Below are 21,510 nucleotides of genomic sequence, written 5' to 3' on the forward strand. Positions count from 1 at the left end.
AAATAATGCAACTAGCTTAGTGGAAGTTATAGTAAAAGATTTAAGTAAATATTTCACCAGAAATAACTTTGTTTTCTGATTTGCTTATGTAGTCATTTCCTTTTCTTCTACCTTTGTCCCTCTGTGCCCCATCCTATGTGCTTTTCAGTATTAATTTCTACTGCACCTATGGGATATGAGGAATTTTTTTCTTTTTTTTAAAGATTTTATTTATTTATTCAAAGAGAGAGAGAGATAGGCAGAGACATAGGCAGAGGGAGAAGCAGGCACCATACAGAGAGGCTGACATGGGACTCGATCCCGGGTCTCCAGGATCACACCCTGGGCTGCAGGCGGCGCTAAACTGCTGTGCCACCGGGGCTGCCCAAGGAATTTTTTTCAATACTGAACCATGCACATGTCTTGAGAACCTCTTATGTTTGGTGCTATACTACATGTGTTATAGAGACTATGAGTTATTGGGCAGTTTTATAAGAGGCTAACACAAAATTAGGGAATAGTTGATAAGCTATGCTGATAAAATGAATAGGAATTAGAGGAAGTACACGTTAGTATGGATTTTGAATTTTGGGTATACTTCTGCAGGAGCTTGAACTTCATTTTAGGGCTTGTAGAATGTGTTGGATTATATTAGGAAAAGGGAATATTGAAGGCTAGTGTGAACAAGCGATGAAGGTGAAAATGTCTATACAATATTTCACCAAAGAGTGAAGAGACTGATCAGATTCGTGGGTAGGATGGCTTCTTTATTAGTTTTAATAAAACTAGCAGTGATAATAATGCTCAGTAAGTGCTAACATTACTGTGTACTAAGGATTTTGCTAAACACTTCATCCCTATTATTTAATCTCAATGACCCTGAAGCAGGTTTTACTTGCCTTTTCTTACAAACGAATTAGGGGGGGGGGGTGGAGGGGGCAGCTACATACCTTGTCCAAGGCCGTATAGCTGTAAATAGAGGTAAAGCCACAGTTTGAACATAAACCTCTAACCCCAAAGCCTATTTTGGATAAAAAGGGGTTGGGGAGGATATAGAAGGCACTGAAAGCCATGTGCTGGGTAACATGGGACAAAATGAGTAATAAAGGAGAATGTACCTTCCCTTATGGAGGAATGGGTTGGTTCAAATGTACCTTTCTACTGAGAACAGTTCAAGAAGTTAGACAAAACAAAAGAAAACTCTGTCTGAGGGACTTGAAGGCTACCAAGGCAGTGAGGAATTATAGGACCAAGATCCAGGAAAGAAGGAAAGCCTAGAGAGATAAACCTGGCCTTCAGTGCTGCTTATTCCCTAGAAATACTGGTGGATTCTAAAAGGAGTATCTGAGGCTAAGCAGCATTTTCATAGGTTCATGGAAATAGGGAGGCAAAAGGCAGTCAGGCTGCCATGGGTAGAGATGAATAGGGGCAAAATCCTAGACTTTTGATTGTGATTGTGATGGGCCAACCCAAAAAGTGAGGTAAACTGGAAATACTCTGTCACAGGAAGTAAAGCCCAGATTCAAGTAATTTAAAGCACTGAGCAGATTATGATGATCTAAGATTGCTAATGCTCTTAGCCTAACTTCCTTTCAGAAACAAAAATGAACCCTTTTTGGAGGAAGATTATCTCTAGAGTTTTTCATATATGCTTTCTAGTTTTCTACTAAAAAAAAAAGAATCAAGCATACAAAACATGACTAAAAACCAACAGAAACAAATAACCTTAAAAGCCAAACCATAGGAAATCCCGATATTAGAGTTCTCAGTCTTTATTTTTTTTTTTTTTAATTTTTATTTATTTATGATAGTCACAGAGAGATAGAGAGAGGCAGAGACACAGGCAGAGGGAGAAGCAGGCTCCATGCACCGGGAGCCCGACGTGGGATTCGATCCCAGGTCTCCAGGATCGCACCCTGGGCCAAAGGCAGGCGCCAAACCGCTGCGCCACCCAGGGATCCCGTCAGTCTTTAAAGTAATACATGTTCAAGGAATTGCTTGACAAAATTAATCACCTTAGCCAAGAGTTGGGAATTTAAAAATAGAAATTCTGGAGCTGTGTTAAAAACTCAGTTGATGAGTTTTGCAAAAGATTAGACACAGCTGGAGATGAATCAGTAAACTGGGAGACCGACCAGAAGTAAATATCCAGATTAGAGCACAGAGAGATAAAGGTTTAGGAAACAGAGAGGAATCTAGGAGAAAGATGGAGTAAGGTGAGGAGGTCTAATATGTTTGTCACTGGAGTCCCAGGAGAAGAGGAAAGAGAAATGATAAGGTTTTTTCAAAACTGATGAAAGCTATCACAGATTCAAGAAGCACTATGATTCCCAGGCAAGATAAATACAGAAAGCCATATATAAACATACGAAGAGACCTGAAGATAAAAAGAAAAATGTTTACGTAGCCAGAGGATATGACCTTCAGGAGTGCCACACTGACTTTCAATTGATTTCTCAATGGAAACAAAGTAAGTCAGAATACAATAGAATGAAATCTCTAAAATGCTTTATGACTATAACTTCCACCTAGGATTCTATACCTGTGAAAATATTCTTACATAATTAAGGTGAAATATAAAGGCAAAGACAAACAAAAAAACAGATAGAAATCATTGCAAGCAAACCCCCACTGAAAGAAAAACTAAGCACTGTTTTTTCATGTAGAAGGGAAATGGTCTCACCCAGGAGTTTGGCAATGTTATAAGGAATGGAAAGCTCTAGAAAGGGTCAGTCTAAATGAATTTTGATGGCATGAAACAATAACATCTTATGATGTTCAAAATACATTAAGTATTAAAATGCACGGCAGCAGTTGTACATGAAAGGAATTTGGGGCAGACGAGTCTAAACTGTTTTCTGGTCCTTATATCGTCAAGGATGCGTGTTGCAATAATTTCGGGGAAACGATGAGAGTAAAATAATGTGTAATTAACAAGCTTATCAAGGGGAAATACTGAATGATTTTTTTTTAAAAAAGGCAAGGAAAGAATAAGAAATGTGAAACAGGAAGGAAGGACATATAGAAAGCATTTAAATCCAAATATGTAAATAAGTATATGAAAAAGGAAAAGATTCGTTTCTCCACCATAAATTCTGGCAAAGGGGTTGAGACTGCTAATCAGTGGATGGGATTAGTGCCAAGACATTGGAGAGAAGGCAAGCTGGAGAGACCTTTCAGAGGAAAGATATCACCTGTATGTTTATAAATCAGATAGGGCATAAAGATAAGGCGGGGGATGGGGGGGCAGGGGAGACAGAGCTGCAGATTTTTAGCCTGAGAGAACAGAAGGAAATATTTAAGGAGTGCCAGCCTGGGAGAAGAATGGCTTGCTTCTTTGAACGAGGTGAGTATTGGACTTGTAATCAAAGCTCATTTATGGGCAATTAAGTTTGTGGCTCTTTTATAAAGAGATTGTTCAAATGTAAGATGGAGACTTAAAGTCGGCACCGGACAGTCGCAGTTTATTATAGATGACTTCACTATAGGAATGAATGTAAATTATTCAACAAGAGTCAAAGAACCCTTCTGGGTACAGGTTCTGTAATGAGCCCTAGGCATCTAGTGACAAACCAGGCAGGCCCCGTGCTTGCCTTTGTGACTCAGAGGGCCAAGGAGGGGAATCTGGAAGTAAAAAGGAGGAAGGCAGATAGAAAAGGAGGAGAGAGGAGGAGTAATTGCCTGAGAAGGGAAGCCACTCGGTCATGCCAAGGATAGATTCCACCTCCAATTTTATGTCACCCGGGAAAATGCTAAGGTGTCATACCTCCATGCAAGTCTCAGTTGAGAACATCAACATAATATTAAATCTTCGGCAGCTTTCTCTTAACACAAGGTGGGGTTGGTGGAAACAGAATCAGATTTTCACATATCTTTGTCTTTGAGCTTCGTCTTTGTTTATATCACAGTCTGTAGGTTTTATTCTCTCTCCTCTCTCTTTGTCCCTCTGTCACTCTAGTCCTGTCCTCCTCTTCATCTCCCTCTTTACTCAATTATGTAACTGATGAGCAGTGTTTGCTATAGACAGGCCAATGAGAGAAGCAGTCTACACTTCTCTTTTTAAAAATTGCTTTTTTTATGTGGTCTTCTTGTTTATGGCCCAAGGCATCTGTGATAAGCAATCAGCTCACTCATCCCCAGTACCAGGACAGAGGTAGGAAGTCTTCAGGGTCCTATTTGTGGATCTGAAATACACTTGATGAAGAAGTTAAAGACTAAGAAAGCCTATTTTTTCTTGCTTCCAATAAAAGTGTGTGTGTTTACTGACGTCTTTTATAACAGTTATAAGCACAGAAAAAAAAAAAAACATTTAAATCTGTCCATTGAGGCACCGATGGCTAGTTCCATACAGTTTTAGAATTTGTGTGCTAATTGTGTGGTGGGCGAGGTAAACATTGGTGTGGTACCTAAAATAGAGCAGTGTCACTTTGCATCACTGCTCTGCCATCACTGTGCCCTGATGCAGCCGTTGATTCTGATGGCCCGGGTGGACTGCAGGAGCTTTGTGGCCCTGGATCCTTTGGCTGTCTTCACTCATCCTTGCGAGGCTTTTTTCTCTCCCTCTTAGCATTCCCTTCATCAGTATTCTTTTCCAAGGACTTCCCTGCACCCCAATCCCTACTATTTTTCTAAGCCTTTTCCTCCCAAAACCAGTTCTTATTAGTGGTCTAGAGACCTTGCAGTCTCCTAAGAATTAGTGAAAGAAAGGTTGGGGTTTACAAATACACCACAGACGAAACTGAGCACAACTACAACTGCACAGCCAAGCCCAAAACCACTGAAGTGGTAGGAAAAGGCTTGGATCAGTGATGTTTAATATCTTCATGTGCAATTTCACTGATGCTGCCAGTGAAACATTCTGGCCTAACGAGGATGGCCCAACTGTTTTTCTGTCCTTCTTGGACAGTTTTTGTCACTCTGTTACTTACACTTGATGAGTGTGCATGGCAAGCCTAAGTGCAATATGACCTTGCTCCAGTAGCTTTCTGTAGAGCATAATTCATGATGTAATATAAAAATATGCATATTAAAGAATAATATCCAGAAAGGCAAGAGTCACTGATTTGAGACCCTTAGTACATGAAAGAAAACCACTAACAAGAATAATTTGTCCTCAATTTTTCTTTATTTAAATGGTATTGCAAACATTTATTTCTAAGATGTTGGATTTAAAGTATCCTGTGGGGCTCCTGACTGGCTCAGTCAGTGGAACACGTGACTCTTGTTCATGGGATTGTAAATTCGAGCCTCATGTAAGGTGTAGAGATTACTTCAAATAAAATCTTCAAAAATAAAAAATAAAAATAGGGGCCCCTGCGTGGTTCAGTTGATTGAGCGTCTGACTTGATTTCTGCTCAGGTCATGAGATCAAGCCCTATGCTGGCTCTGCACTTGATATAGAGTCTGCTTGTCTTTATCCCTCTCTGCTCCTCCTCCTACTGTCTCCCTCTCTCAAATAAATAAAAAAAAATAAAATATTAAAAAAAATAATGTTCCTATATAGCTCTTCATGCAGTGTTGCAGTTGTAGACATTGATCATCCTTTTTGCCTTTTTTAGTTTTTACATACTGGTTAACCCCGGGCCAATGATTAAACCCGTGTAATCATCTGTCAAGATCTGAAGGAACCTTGAGCTCAACTTTTTTTAACCTTTTCTGGGACTGGATTATGTTTCAGAGTATCAGCATAACAAAAAACCATAAATGGCAAGCTACCTAAAATTTGGAAGCACATTTGTCTTGAAACAGCAAAAGTGTGGTTTTGTTTTTATTGCTGTGCTTTGGAAGGGAGCAAATTTTTTTCACTTTTGTAAAAATCTGGAATATTCAGCTTGATCAAGATATACTTAATTTCTCCTTATTTCGAGTCCTTTATTACAAAATTCTTTGAATGCCTTACATTTCCTTCAATCCAGGGTAAAAAAGAAAATTTCTGTGTATTTTGCAATTGATAAATTCTTCAACTCTGGCCAATTTAAAGAGAAACAATCTGATTTCAACTTTGAAGTTTCTAATCTTTAATATTTCTTTATATTCTGTTTAAGACTTTGAATTCATTCTGGCTTATCTGTGTCGTAGGGGTTTCATGCTGGATTCAGACTGTGGGTTTAAATCCTGGCTTTTCCACTTACTACCATTCTGTGCCTGTTCTCGCTACAGTTAAATTGGAGAAATTGAAAGTGTGAACCTCCTAGGCATGAGGTAAAAAGAAGTGAGTTAATATGTGTAGAGTACTTAGAGTTCCTAGCAAATTAGAAGGCTGCAGTAAGTGTTAGCCATGGCCACTGTTCTGAACTGGCTGATAATCTTTTTAAAATTCAGGAATCCAGATGGAATGATTGATTTATACATGACAGGTGTTCTTCGGAGAAATGCAAAGCTTACCTGGGTCACAGACACCTGTGTCAGTCATCAGCATTCCAGCATTTATTCATTCACCCAAGAGCTGAAATACTTTTCAGCCCCAAGGTGTGGCACATATATGTTTTAAATCACCCCCCTCCCTAATGCTCCATTTTTCTTTTGGCCCCAGGTGATTTCTGAAAATGCCATCAGGTGAGGGACAGTCATCGATTATAGTCTCTTCTCCTTGGCAAGTGACCTCTTGCCCAGCTTAATTAATAGCTTAACTTTTGGCAAGTGATAACACATAGCAATTAAATCTAGTTTACTATTATCCTCTCTCGTGGGAGAAGCGAGCTGATAGTACTTTGTGTAACCGTCAGCAGTCCTTGCTTAGGGCGAGCTCTGTAACCTGGGGCCTCACCTTCGGGTCACTTCCCATCAGGCTGGTAGCTCCACACAGCCCTCTCAGAGATGTATTATTTGCCTTTCTTCTAATCCATTGAAAAACTCAGATGATTTCTAGTTAATTTTCAATTTTTTTCTTAGGTACTTTTCCCTTCTATTTTTATGACTAACCAAAAATGATGCAAATTTAAGTATTCTGAAAGTCATTTCTTCCTCTGTGCTGTCACTGCATCTCCAAACTGACCCTGGTCTGTGGGCATTGAGGTAACTGCATATCTCTTCACTCTTAAAACTTTGGTTTTTCAGACCAGACAAAATCTAAACAGAGCTATATTTTGGTTGCGACTTTATTTAATACAAATGAAAGTTTATCTTGTCATCCAACTGGGTTTAAAAAAAAAAAAAACTTTCTCATTTCATGGTTTGAACCATTTAAATCAGATTTACTGGGTCTGAATAAGGGACATGCCTTATAAAAAGCAGGCTGTATGGTGTTCTGGACTCCCTAGCATCTGTTTTCCTTCTTTTTTTGTTGTTTTTTTTTCCAAATTACTTTAGAACTTAGAAGTTCCTGTTCCCTCTAGCCACGTTTTTCCTGTTTGTGGTGGTGGGCTTCACCTCCTGCTAACCCTACCACGGAAGTGCTTTCTTGGGGCCTGGCCTTCCCAAAGCAGCCTTTTCACATCTCCCTATAAATCACCCCAATAGAGATTATGGCACACTCCTTAGCGTTCCTTTCTAAGGAACAGTCCATGACCTTTCGATTCAGATTCACTGGTCGCTGGTCAGGTGAGCAGTCAGTAACCGGCGGAGCCACTTTTCTAAGGAGGGTACAGATACGTTGCCAGGTAGGGAAGACTCATCCTGAAGTACAAGCACATATTACCTGGTCTTTGTCCTCATGGGTGAAGTCCCCCGAACTGGAGAATCTGACCCGACTGCCTTCGTTTCCTTTCTACTCCTTGGCTTTTCCTTTCTTTTTCTATGCTCAAATGCATAGAAAATGTTCGTTCTGATTAACTTGCCCAAGTGATCTGCCATTTCCTAAGTGGTCAGCGAGACAACACAGACCTTGAATCTGGCCACCTCTAGCATGAATTGCCATTATTTCTCCTAATGCTCCAGCTGCTCCAGTTTCTCCTGGTCCTTCAGATCCAGTTGCCGCCGTCCCCTCTGGCTCTGCAGTTCCAGCTGCTGGCACTTCCTCAGGTATCTGGCGCTCCGGCCCCTGCTCACTCCCGGCCTTCCGACCCAGACCCTGACACGTGATGGGGGAAATTGACCACCGTGATGGGGGAAATTGACCACCGCTGCTGGATCTGGATCTGGCACTTCTTTTGATTGTTCTCAGAAATCTCCTCCACCGGGGGCACAGTCCTCCAGCTTGGGGTCTTCTCTTTGGCTTTTGGTCTCTTCGTCTGCAAATCTAATTCTGCCATCTTAGCTTCTTTAATGAGTTTTCTAATTTTTTTGTTCTTAATTCAATTAATTTTTGAGCATTTGTGAATTGTTTGGTAGTGTATCAACCACTGACATTTTTCTCCTTGGCAGTTGTACTAATTCATTCCATGTATTCTAATTGCCTTAAATTCTGGGGCTATAAAAACAAAGTGAATCTGCCAGCCTTCTGTGATGGTGGAATAATGGTGGGAGAGGGACTACGGACACCATCTAGTCTCACTGCCTTATTTTATATTCAGGAAATCTAAGCCACGAGAGGTGAAATAACTTGCTTAAGTCACATAACTTGCTGGTGGCAAAATCAGAAGACCTAGAACTTTGGTCTCCTGATTTCATGCCCAGTGTTTTGACTCTTTTTGGTGAGGGATTGATTCTGTGGATTCCACTGTGGAGACTTCCAAGCTCTCAAGTGAAGAGTAAAGTGTCCAGTTATGTAAGTGGTCCTTGTCCAGGAGCAATAGAGTCGCAGAGCCACTGGAACTCCAGGGAACCACCTGGTCATCAGTTTGTCATTTTGTTTTTAAAGAAATAATTGGAACAAATTCTATATCCTAAATATCATGCCCTAGAAAAGAGCTTCTCAAGTTCTAGTATAACACTGAATAACTTGGGATGCCCCTAACAAAAATAGACTCGGGCCTTCCTTGCCTAGACCTGCAACTAGAATCCTGCAAAGTAGGGCTTGGAATGTGTGATTTCAAATTTTTCCACGGGATTCTGGTATGCTTTCTGGGTAAGGACCACTGCTGTGGAGTCTAGCAATGTTTCTTAAAGGGTGGGCACCTATTTATTTTTTTTAAAGATTTTATTTATTTATTCATGAGACACAGAGAGAGGCAGAGAGACAAGCAGACTTCCTGTGGGGATCCCGATGCAGGACTTGATTCCAGGACCCAGGGATCATGACCTGAGCCAAAGGCAAATGCTCAACCACTGAGCCACCCAGGTGCCTCTGGCTGGCACATTTAAAAGACATATTTCTGGGCTCCCTCCCTGGACCTACTTTTCTAGAATATCAGGGAATGGGGTCCATCTTTAAGCTCCCTAGTAACTCTTTACATTAAAATACAGAAAAGCCCTGATCTAGGAGGCTTTGAGCCATTAAACAGCCTAGAACAATGACTTTCAGGTCCTTTGTTCATGTCTCTTAATAAGAAAGCTATTTTATATCATGATTCATCAAACTCACATAACTAAAACAAAAGTTTCACAAGTCCATTCTTAGCCTTACTGAGTTCAGTGAACTCTCTTATCATTCTAATCCATCCTATTTCGTTTTTTTAAAAGTAAGTAGTTGAATCACACTTGATTGATTTTAAACCCCCCAGCCCGGTGTAGCTCGAAACACTGAGAATTGAGATGTGTTTGTTGATTCTACCTGTCATAGACTCAAACCTTCTCTCTGGAATTCCTCTCCTTTTCCCAATTAGTCCTGCTAGTACCTGCTGGGGTTGCTTGCCTAATGAGGAAGGTCTGCTTTTGCCACAGTCATGCAATCCCGCCCCTGTGTGCAAAGTGGACTGCCTCGGTTCCCTGAGCATGGGGGTGCTTGCCCACTCCATGCTGCTGCTGCTAATGAGCTTATATCAATCACAATGCAAGTAATAGAAAACTCAACCCTCACTAAATAAAGTAAAACAATTTTTTTTAAGTAATTCTTTAGTTCCTGGAACCAGCAATGCAATAGTAGCTTAGTTCAGGTGCTAATTCTAGACTCAGACATATGACCTGGATTCCCCACAAATCTTTTTCTGGGATGGCTCCAGATATGGCCAGTTCAGCTCCTCTCTTCATGGGGACAGCAGTCCCAGCCACACACTGCCTAGTAGAGCTGAGGAGAGGGGCCCTGTCAGACTGAGCACAAACCTCCATTGGGCTGATTTAGACTCCACTCTCTACTGAATCAGTCACCGGGATCGGGACATGATGCTGGAGCTACAGGTAGGGTCAAATCTCCAGCAAACCACATGGCTGAGGATGAGGGAGAGACAATTTCCTGAAGAGAATTTGAGATACTTCCCAGGAGCAAGAGGAATATGTGGTGGGCGGCAAATGCAGGTGTGCTGTATAGGCCATGCATTCCCCTGGTGTTCCTCTCTGTCTTCTCTTTCCTCAGTTGTGAGGAGCCTTTTCTCACTGCTTTTCACACCTGTGGAAACCAGTCTATTGTCCTGAAGTAGCCACTGTCAAAATCAAGCTCAGGCAGCCCTCGGGGGAAATGACAGTTGAGGTAATTAGAAAGAACTGATTAAAACTCACTACAGAAAAGAACTGGTTTTTAAATGAAAAGACAGGAATAGTCTAGTTAAGGGTGAACCAAACTATGCAATTAAGTGGCCAGCATTCACGTGTGCAGTGGGCAAGCCTGTTTTATCTTCCCTGGTGCCCTGTAAATAAACTATGGGCCTGAGGCTTTTCAGGAGGCATCTGAGCACAGTCCGTGCCAAAAATAATCTGTTAGTGACTACTAACAGATTAAAAGTGATGGAAATTAAGTACAAAACTTAAATCTGACAAAGAAAAGTTAGCTGACCTATTGGTTACCTTTCACAGTTGCTTTATGTGATGATACCTTTTCTTTCTCAGGCCTTCTGTCATGAAGCAGAACAGAAATATTTTCTACTAAAGGATCTGAAAGTGGACGATAGTTACTTAGTATAAATAATCTCTTAAAACAGCTTTTTTACAATCTAGTGTGGAGCAAGAATGCTGACCTTTAAACAATTCTTTTAACAATTCTGGCTTTTAGCCTACTTTTGCAATGGAAGAGTTTAACGTACATAAGGATTTCATATATAAGAAACTGAATCTTAACTTTTTCCTTCAATAAATAGTACCAGGTTCTCTGCTCTGTCACAAATTGCTCCCAAGTTTTCTAAAATACCTGCTTTATACCCAGTATGGTGATCCTGAGCTATGTATCCTGCCCCGGCAACTAGCCTGCCGAGCATTTAGACTTTGTCTTTACTCATGTATTCTTAGAAAATTCTTATCCAAAACATTTTTTCATTGTTTTTTTTTTTCTATAAAAAGGATACAAAATAAGTACCTTAAGGTTTGTATTACTCTCCTAACTTGGTCTGTAATTTGGCATAAAAGCTTTAAATTCTTCCTCATAAATTTATTCTTTTTTCTAACAATATACCCATTCATTTCTAATTTTCTAATTTCTATCTTTTGAAACCTCTAGCATTTTAATTGCTTATGGAAACTAATCAGTATCCTATCCTTGACAATGATTTCATTAAGATCTGATTTTTTTTAAACGAAGTTTTTCATATATGTTATTATATTTTGGTCTATAGTGTGGCTTGATCTAAGAACCCAGTCTACCGTTGAGAATCTTAGTAAGAGAATTCCAGGAAATAATAACTTTGTCAAGGTAAGAGATCTCTTTAAAAGTATACTATAAGAATGCTTGTTTAAAAAAAGGGTTTAGAGATTTCAACTGAAAGACTATTTGGGCCTTACATCCTTTTGCATAATAGTTAATTGATACATTTTACAGACTATTTCTCTGCAGACAATTGAGGACAGCTCAAGTATTTACCTTCCTGTCTTCATCCCTTAAGGTGGATTAGAGCATTCATATTCTGAGGTTGATAGGCTGGAGGGGATTATAAAATAGTGTCCTAGTGGCTTAAACCATACTCCCTCATGTTTTCTTCTATCTGTCAAAGAAAGTACTGGATGCTTTTTACTTTTTAGGCATCTGGATTCAGGGAGAAAAAGTTAAAAGACACTCTAGCCCCTCACTGAACTCCTTTTCCACTTTCTTCCTATGAAGAAGGCTGATAAAAAGTGCCTGTATTTCAATCTATATGTAAAGCTCTCTTCAGTTAAGTGGAGAGAATTTTTGAAATAGGCAAGGTATTTTTCTTAGGAAGGTCAAGGCCCACTTCTAACATCCAAAGGAAGTTCTCTTTTTTTTGGTTTATCCCCTTTATATTTATTTGTCAGTGGGACTCTTAGGACAGTGGTTCTTGGTTCTGAAACAAATCCCATTAATTGTAGCAATTTAACAAACCATTCCCTGCCTTTGCCCTGGGAATAACTTCAGGCTAGTCCTGAATATACCCTTACCCATTTCCTATTCTGTTCCCCCTTGTCACCCTGCCCAACCCTCACCCCCACCTCCAGCTGCACTTGCTTCAAGGGGTACATGTTTTTCTCTTCAATGCCATTTTAGTCAACTTCTACACTTGCTACCTAAATCATTCAAATGGGATATTATCGACTACCTCACTGTTGGCTTTGTGGGATGACCCTTGGTCCTTCAAATCAAAGAGGAATAATCCCATACATTATTTCCTTTCATTATTTTTGAGTATTGATCTTATTTTTTTTCTAGGAAAGCTAGAAAACCATGAGTTAAAAGAGTCTTAAAGAGTGCATTAAACTATTAAATGGTTTGGTTTGAATCTTTCTACCAAACATATCCATAGCAGATAAGAAGGAAAAAGGTATCACTTTCTGTACTTAGGTAATAAATCAAGAGACTAAGGATTAGGGGAGGGGAGAAAGAGTTGCATTATTTTGGTGTATATATCTTCTTAGCCACTTTCATCAGCCCTTGTAAATATATTTGGTGTTTAATATACTAACAGAAATAATAGTTGAACCTGATCCATTCTCAAGGAAGATTGATAAGCCCATATGTGTCTTATATTTACCATTTATCCTTTATTCAATACATCCTCTCTTTATTTAATGTACTAGCTGAGTTTTTAGGCAACTACTTTCTTATAGATAGTGACTCACTATTGCTTTCATCTGGCATGTCCTTGAGCTCTACTTTATTCTTCACTTATGTTATTTGAATATGTATGTGTTTATGTATATATCACTTAGAATATATATTTTTTACACATATAAGTATATTGTTAAGCCTTCTATATTAAAACAAATTTTCTAGTTATGGTCATTAGTTTATGATGCAATATGCTCTCTGATTTTTAATAGTTTAAAATATCACTTTCATGAACTAGAAAATGAAAAAGCAGAGTTTCAGACTGGGTTCTGCATGTAATACTCATCACAAAAGCTAACATCTACGTGTTCACTATCTAGATTACAGGGTGTTGTGTCATTTAATTCTCTTTACCTTGCAACGTGGATGCTCTTTGAACTGCAAACATATCATGTTTATCTTTGTTCATGAACAATGAACATGCCTTCCTGTGCCACAAGATAGGAAAAATTTTTTATCCATAATACCATGGGATTGACTTTTGGGCCATTGAATATTTTGTGATTTGTGGAGTTTGTTGGTTTGGTGTTTTATTTTTTAAACTGTTGGGAATTTAATTTGCTGGCTGAATTTCATAACTGTTTTTAGTCCAAGACAGGCCTTCCACTTAGCACTTACTTCAGTGCCGTGAAACTTCGTTGGCTCCTTGACAATGTGAGAAAAGTTCAAAAGGCTGTTGAAGAAGATAGAGCTCTTTTTGGGACCATTGATTCATGGCTTATTTGGGTACGTTTAAATAGAATGTATGTATGGAGAAAGTTTTTTCAGAAATTTTTTAGACTGGCTTGCCTACTCTCTGTTTTGTATTAAGAGTTCAAGCTTTTTTTTAAGGTTTATTCATTTATTTGTTGGCTGGGGGCGGGGGGGGGGGGGCTTGTGTGCATGCGTGAGTGGGGTTGGGGGAGAGACAGAGGGAGAGGGAGGGAGAGAATCTTAAGCAGGCTCCATGCCCAGCCTGGAACTGATGCCAGTTTGATCTCACAACCCTGAGATCATGACCAGAGCCAAAATTAAGAGTCAGACACTCAACCAACTGAGCCACCCAGGCACCCTGAGTTCAGACTTTTTCATTGGCAAAATTATTAAGAAAAGTCACTCAAGAGACAGCAGAACATTTCAGCCTCCATTTAAGAGACGTTTTTGCCTACTTCCTCCTTGTTTTTCTTGCTTTATTTTCATAAAAATGGAGGGTGATTACCAAAACCACATCTCATATCTATTATCTTTAGAATAAGTAATTTAAGTAATTAGTAATTTAGGTAGTCTTTTTCTCTTGCCTTTCATAAGCTCTTTTCCAGTGGTCATTTCTTAAAAGAAGTAACAATTTAACATAATAGAACATCTATGTGACTTTTATCATTTGCTTTCAGCATTGCACAGCTGTCTCTAATTAAGCCATAATACGAAAAATCATAGTGGGATTTCGATGTATAATCTTTTTGCCTAAGCTGAACACAGAAGAGTAGAAACTCACATTTTAGACGTTTCCCAGAGTTATCTTAAAAGTGCATGTTCTCTCTCACTTTGTCTCTTTTGTTCTCTGTTATTTTTATTATGGCCATTTCCAAATGTACCCAAAAGCAGAGGGGACAGTGTAATGAACTTCTGCAACAGTGGGCCAGCTACAGCAATCAACTATGGCCAGTCTTGTTTCAACTATATTCATATCTTCTTTCTCCCCACAGATAATTGTAAAGTAAATCCCATACATATAATTTCATTTGTAATTACTTCAGTAAGTATGTGATTATCTTTTTCAACATTCAAGAGAGCTTCAGGGGAATATTGTCCCTATTCTCTCTTGCCATATCCCCAGAGCACATCTTCCAGAACCAGTACCAGGAAGTGGCACTTTTTCCACCCCTCCCTGGGCTTGGTGCTCCCTTGGCCTGCAGTTTCCATACCTGTCACAGTTGAAATAGTTCAAATAGTTCCAGACAACAGTTCTGACAATCAGTTGCTTGAAACCAGAGTAAGGTCAGGGTGTGGCACCTGTGAGCTGCAGGAGATGGGGGAGCTCATATGGCTGCAGGGTGGGGACCTATTCCTGGGATGCCCAGATGTCTTTTCTTGCTTTTGTTCCATTCTTACTTACTGCTCCCACACAAAAGAAAGCAGCAGTGCTTTCAGCTCAGGCCCGAGGGTATTAACACTAGAGAATTTAAAACCCTGCTTTCAGGATACATGCGTGGGTAGGCACAACCCAATGACAATTATGATTCCAAAAAAATAAAAACAGAGAAATGGCAACACAGAGGTCTGTGAGATCCTGAAAAGGCAGGCATATTGATATATTTCATCTTGCCAAATTTAGTAAGAGTGCATTTTCCAAAGATAATGGATAAAAATAAAACATTTTTTTTGTTTAACCATCAGTTTACTAGAACTCTTCCTGTCTAATATCATTGCTGGTTGAGCACATGTGGCTACCAAGCACTTGAAATGTAACTAGTCTGAATCAAGATGTGCTATGAGTGTAAAATAAAATATACACTGGACTTAAATAGGTAAAATGTTAGGGCGCCTGACTGGCTCTCAATCAGTAGAACACACAACTCTTGATCTGGGGGTTGTGAGTTCAAGCCCTGTGCTCAGTGTAGATATTACTTAAAAATAAATAAATATGGCAGCCTGGGTGGCTCAGCAGTTTAGCGCCACCTTCAGCCCGGGCCGTGATCCTGGAGATCCAGGATTGAGTCCCATATTGGGCTCCCTGCATGGAGCCTGCTTCTCCCTCTGCCTGTGTCTCTGCCTTTCTCTGTACATCTCTCTGTGTCTCTAAATAATAAATAAATAAATAAATAAATAAATAAATAAATAAATAAAATTTTTTAAAAAAATATTTAAAAATAAATACATAATACATACATACATACATAGGTAAAATGTCTCAGTAATTATTTTTTATGTTAAAAGGATATTTTGGGGGGTGCCTGATTGGCTCAGCCAGTGGATCATATGACTACTGATCTCAGGGTTGTAGGTTCAAGCCCCATGTTGGGTGTAGAGATTACTTAAAAAATAATAATAATAATAATAAATCTTAAATAAATGAATGGATATTTGGGATATATCAGGTTAAATAAAATATATAGTGTTATTAAAATTAATTTCACCTGCTTCTTTATACTTTTTAAACGTAGCTACTAGAAAATTTAAAATTACATAGGTAGCTAGCATTATATTTCTATTGGACACCACTGGAAATCAGAAAATTAAATAATTGAAACGTACCATTCTCCTGCTTTATGTACTCTGCTGCTTATTATGGTCCTTGGCAACATGTAAATTAAATTGCAGATTAGGGAGTGCCTCAGTCAGTTTGAGCATCTGACTCTTGATTTCGTCTCAGGCTCAAGTCATGATCTCAGGGTCTGGGAATCAAGCCCTGTGTCTGGCTCTGTGCTCAGTGAGGAGTCTGCTTGTGGATTCTCTCTTGCTCTCTCCTTCTGCCCCTCCCCCAGCTCACATATTCTCTCTCAACTAAATAAATCTTTTTAAAAATAAAAATAAGTAAATAGCAAATTAGTATAAATCTAACATGTCCTTTTATTCTGTCTAGAGTTTGACAGGAGGGGCCAATGGAGGCGTCCATTGTACGGATGTAACAAATGCAAGTAGGACAATGCTTTTCAACATTCATTCTCTGGAATGGGATAAAGAGCTCTGCGAGTGAGTTGTGTTTTGCCCTAAGAAGCACTTCCCAATATATTACCTATATATAACCTAAGTCTTAGTATTTTCAGATGTTGGTAGAACACCAAACTTTAATTGTTGATATTTCAACTACAGTATGCAAGTCTGTACTGTGTATTCAAAGAAGAGACTATTGTTGCATATATAGCAAACAGGCAAAATTAATTGTCTTGTTTAGGAAGATTAAGTTTCTTTAGAAAAGTACTTTGTTTTCTGTGTGCTTCTTAGTTTTTCTTGGTTTCTATAAAGTTAGAATGTTAAATATCCAAACATACAACTATGTTGTCCTGGCTTATTTTTTTTTTAAGATTTTATTTATTTATTCATAGAGATGCAGAGAGAGAGAGAGAGAGAGAGAGGCAGAGACACAGGCAGAGGGAGAAGCAGGCTCCATGCAGAGAGCCTGATGTGGGACTTGATCCAGAGTCTCCAGGATCATGCCCTGGGCTGCAGGCGGCGCTAAACCGCTGCGCCACCGGGGCTGCCCTGTCCTGGCTTATTTAATTCTGCACTCCAATACATCCATTTTTTAATTGCTATTTACATTTTTTGCCTTTAAATCCATATAAATGTTTCTAGATATTTATTTAAAATAGTGATATATACCCAATCCTATCTTACTGTTTTCCAGATTTTTTGAAATTCCAATGAAAATTCTTCCAAATGTCCGGAGTTCTTCTGAGATCTATGGCCTAATGGTAAAAAAAAAAAAAAAAAAAAAAAAAAAAAAAAAAATTTCATTTTTAAAAAAGCTTTGCTATTCAGAATTCAAAGATAAGTTGTATTATGTTTTCTAGTTTGAGAGTTGTGACTCTTCTGTAAGTGTTGATAGTATGTAAAATAAGAATTTAGTGCTGTTTAAACAGTTTTATAACTTAAAAATTTTAGAATCCTTCTTACCAGTTGATTTTATATTTTATAAACATTAATTGGCTTTTCTTTGAGTATTCTAAAGTATTAATGCAAAAATCTACAGAGGGTAGCATGGGAATGTTTGAGCTTGTTTATTCTTTTAATTGAAATAACTAGTAGTTTTGGTGTTGTGTGCTTATAATTTATAGGAAAGACTCTTCACATTTTCATGTTCTTTTTCCTGTTGAATCTCTTTTAATAGCCAAACCATGTTTTTTATATTAAATTCTTGGTCAACTTGAGCAAAACTTTAGCAAAGAAACCAAAAACAAAGTCTGTTCTGATTTGTGATTGCTAATTAAACTGGTTTCTGTGATGGACATTTTACTGTTGCTTTCACTGAAACCGAAAGAAAAAGTACTTTCAGCAAAAAGTGTGCTTAGCATCATTGAGTATCTCTGATTACACATCAGGGATGAAAACCTCCAGGAGGATTTGAACTGGTATTTGAGCACAAAACTCTAGAATTTATGTGAAACTTAAAAATATGTCTAAGGTCAATTGCAAAAAAAAAAAATATTGTTTAGACATTTCATGACAAGTATTAGAAACTCTACTTATAGAGTTAACAATAATAGAGTTGAATACTAAGTGCTCTGGATAAAGTTTGAGCAGAGTTCTTAAATACTTCATTTATAATAAAGCCTTCTAACGCATCATGGAAATTTTTAAGGGAAGCACTGCTCATCTACAATAAAAATAATTTGATGACTTCATAGTCTACAGACTGACCTGGGTCAGGGAAAAAAAACCTATCTTTGAGAAATAGTTTTAGAGAATGGTTGAAATATCATTTACTGGCCTAGTTTTTTTCTTGCATTTAAAATATTATGCTTCTGTCCTCCTTTTCCCCCCTTGCTGACTATAGAAAATCTCTCATAGCCTGGTGAGTAGGTTGCCCACCAATTATGCTACCCATTCATTTGGAAAAGATACAGTGCATTTCCATTTAGTTTTAGACAAGCATAAATCCATTTACTAAGCAGATTGATCTAGAATCTCCATGACCCACCAAATTGCTATAAGCTCTAGACAAGCTCTAGGTTTTCTTTAAACTCAGTCATGTGTCTTTTTAAGCTTCCCATAAGACTGAAAGTGGGGTTTCAAAATAAAAGACTAAGCTAGTTTTCTGGACTGAGAAATTCTGATGTCTCCCATTACAAAGTACACCTGTGATGTGCTTTGGGCTTTAGCATAACAGGGAAATTAGATGTAGTTTTTAAACATCCTAAACATCTATCTTAAATGATACTTGACCAACCTTTCAGACTAGTTAGTTGGAAATGCACTGTCACTTTTTCTGCATGCTTCACCAGAGGACGTGCCCAGGAATCCTCCAGAAACCCCTCCCTGTGAAGGCAAAGTGCTTTATGTGCCTGAATGCACATTAGTAGATCCTGCTGGTAGTTTGATAATACCTTCGAAAGTGTCAGCAAAGACTTCTTTTCATATTTAAGTATATAAAGATATACAGCCTCCCAGTTTCTATGGATTCACTTTCAGCTCCTTATGAAGGATACCTGTCACTTACTACCCAGGTTCAGGTTTCCCAAGAATATTTAGTCAATAAAAATGATAGCTCTTGAATTAAGCAGAAAGCATGAAAGAAATAAAACAATATCCACCACTGAGAAGATGTTTTCTGTTTTGTACAGGGTTTCCACATGTATGCTATTACTTTCTTATCATCGTAGCCATGTGAGGTGGCTTCTGTTCTTAGCCTCACTTTTCCAGATGGGGAACCTGAAGCTCCCAGAGGCTGGGAGACCGGCTCACAAATGGCAGACCAAGGGGGGCAGTCAATGGAGAGCTTTTGTTTGGTGCTATTCCTAATATACATCACACTACTTCATGGGTCACGTTCCTTCCCCCTAATTCCTTAATACCAGCACAAATTGCTTTGTATTAAAGGCTTTTTAAATTAAGATTGGTAAAATATGTAACCACTCTCATTTTCCTCCCTAGAATGCTAGCCATACTTTCCAAATAAAAACCACTATTCATGACCTAAATTAACTCTTGCTTATCTAAACTTGAAGAATAATGTCGGCTGCAAACCAAATGCTCTTGGGTTCCTTGCTTCTCTTAAGAGCAGTTTTGGGTAAGGAAAGCTAATTGGTAAAACACAGCCTTCCAAAGTGAGGCTGTTCCGTGCTGGTTTGATAGTTGCTCATATGTTCGTTTTAAAGGATGTGTTAGTCTTCTTATTAATGGCAATAATAACAAAGAGTTATCAGACCTAGGCATTCATGTTACCTGGACTCCATTTTGTATATCAAGAAATTGAGGCATAGAGAAGTTTCAGCAGCCTGCTCAGTGGCTTAACACCAACTAACCAAGAGTAGACCCCTCGTCTCCTGACTCAGTCCAGTGTTCGATGTTCGTTCTCCCTCCAATGCTATGTCTCTTCTTGTCACTCTAGAAATTCGTCTAGTATCTGTCTCTGAACCACATATGTAGTTGAAATACTTGCTTTGTCTTGTCTGCCCACATGCTCTGGCATGTTGCTATTCATGTTCATTCCTATTGCAGTTGTGTTAGTAGAGATAACAGTTTGTGATTACTCATAATCCTTTTTTAAAATTTTATTAGAAAGCTGGAGCCTTGGAAGGTGTGCCAATATCTGGGGTAAGTTCCATCTCCCTGCTACCTCCTCGACCCTCTCCCCTTCCGTGTTATGGGCTTCTTCCTACATCTTAATCAGTCTGCACCTTCCTAAACTATGGGGAAAAGGTAAAAGCAGCAAAATTGGCTGTTTTTTGTTAGTAGGTGACACAGTATGGGCCACTGAGAATCTTTTGACTAAATTCTAACTCTTCCTTTCCATACCTACTGTCTTGTAGGAGATATTAAGAAATGGGAGAATGGCCAAATGAAAGCAATGCAGAAATCAAAACAGTTCACTCCTTGATAAATATAAAAGGGAAAATAAATCCTATGACTGATCTAAAAGGGAAATTAATAATATTGTCTTAGTGTTCTTTATTGTCATTTATGCTTTCAGTGTTTGGGGGACCAGTCTGCTGCATTGGTGGGACAAATGTGCTTCCAGGATGGAGAAGCCAAAAATACGTGAGTTTGAGAAACAGATCCAAAACCTGTGGTGTTTTGTTTATCTGTTTCTCCCTTTGATGTTTTGAATGAGAAAAATCTGTTGAAGTTCATCCAGGCTGAAAATCAATAGCTTAAGAGTTCAATAAGTTTTTGCCATTCAGTTTTCTTTCTCTCCAAATAAAATACATTATGCTGTATATAAACACACTGCTAAGGCTCCCTGAGTGGCTCAGCAGTTGGGCGCCTGCCTTCAGCCCAGGTCATGATCTTGGAGTCCAGGATCGAGTCCCACATCGTGCTTCCTGCATGGAGCCTGCTTCTCCCTCTGCCTGTGTCTCTGCCTCTCTCTCTCTCTCTCTCTCTCTCTCTCTGCATCTCTATGAATAAATAAATAAAATCTTTATTTTTTTTTTAAATTTTTTTTTTTATTATTTATTTATGATAGGCACACAGTGAGAGAGAGAGAGGCAGAGATATAGGCAGAGGGAGAAGCAGGCTCCATGCACTGGGAGCCCGACGTGGGATTCGATCCCGGGTCTCCAGGATCGCGCCCTGGGCTAAAGGCAGGCGCCAAACCGCTGCGCCACCCAGGGATCCCAAATAAAATCTTTATAAAAAAGACCTTAATTTATAAGATTCAATACTTTTTATATCCAGAAACTAAATTTTGGTGCTTTGTTTTGTCTTTAAAGATTTTATTATTTATTTGACAAAAAGAGAGTCCACACAGGCAGAGGGAGAAGCAGGATTGTGCTGTCTCTCACTTGCTATCTCTCTTAAATAAATAAAATATTTTTTAAAAATTTTTTAATTTAAAAACAATTTTAAAAAGATAAAAATGAACTGTATTTCTCAACATACTGTTCCTGCTTAGACTTTCTCACTATAACTATAAAATTCTATTTTTG

The 21,510-nt window shown here is 38.7% G+C and overlaps 1 protein-coding gene across 8 annotated transcripts in view; it reads left to right on the forward strand.

Moving 5' to 3' along the window:
- GK (glycerol kinase) overlaps positions 1 to 21,510 on the forward strand; it is a 77,243-nt gene that overhangs the window by 23,712 nt on the left and 32,021 nt on the right. For 2 of the 8 annotated variants that reach the window (XM_072744265.1, XM_072744268.1), the window contains exons 5-12: positions 7,855 to 7,938; positions 11,496 to 11,572; positions 13,529 to 13,666; positions 16,503 to 16,612; positions 17,268 to 17,334; positions 18,417 to 18,434; positions 20,141 to 20,176; positions 20,553 to 20,620. In XM_072744265.1, the coding sequence (XP_072600366.1) occupies positions 7,855 to 7,938; positions 11,496 to 11,572; positions 13,529 to 13,666; positions 16,503 to 16,612; positions 17,268 to 17,334; positions 18,417 to 18,434; positions 20,141 to 20,176; positions 20,553 to 20,620 (598 nt within the window). The remainder of the gene's footprint in view (positions 1 to 7,854; positions 7,939 to 11,495; positions 11,573 to 13,528; positions 13,667 to 16,502; positions 16,613 to 17,267; positions 17,335 to 18,416; positions 18,435 to 20,140; positions 20,177 to 20,552; positions 20,621 to 21,510) is intronic. The other 6 variants (XM_072744267.1, XM_072744271.1, XM_072744270.1 and 3 more) reach the window with 3 other exon arrangements.

This window comes from Vulpes vulpes, chromosome X (assembly GCF_048418805.1).
Source record: "Vulpes vulpes isolate BD-2025 chromosome X, VulVul3, whole genome shotgun sequence".
Lineage (NCBI taxonomy): Eukaryota > Metazoa > Chordata > Mammalia > Carnivora > Canidae > Vulpes > Vulpes vulpes.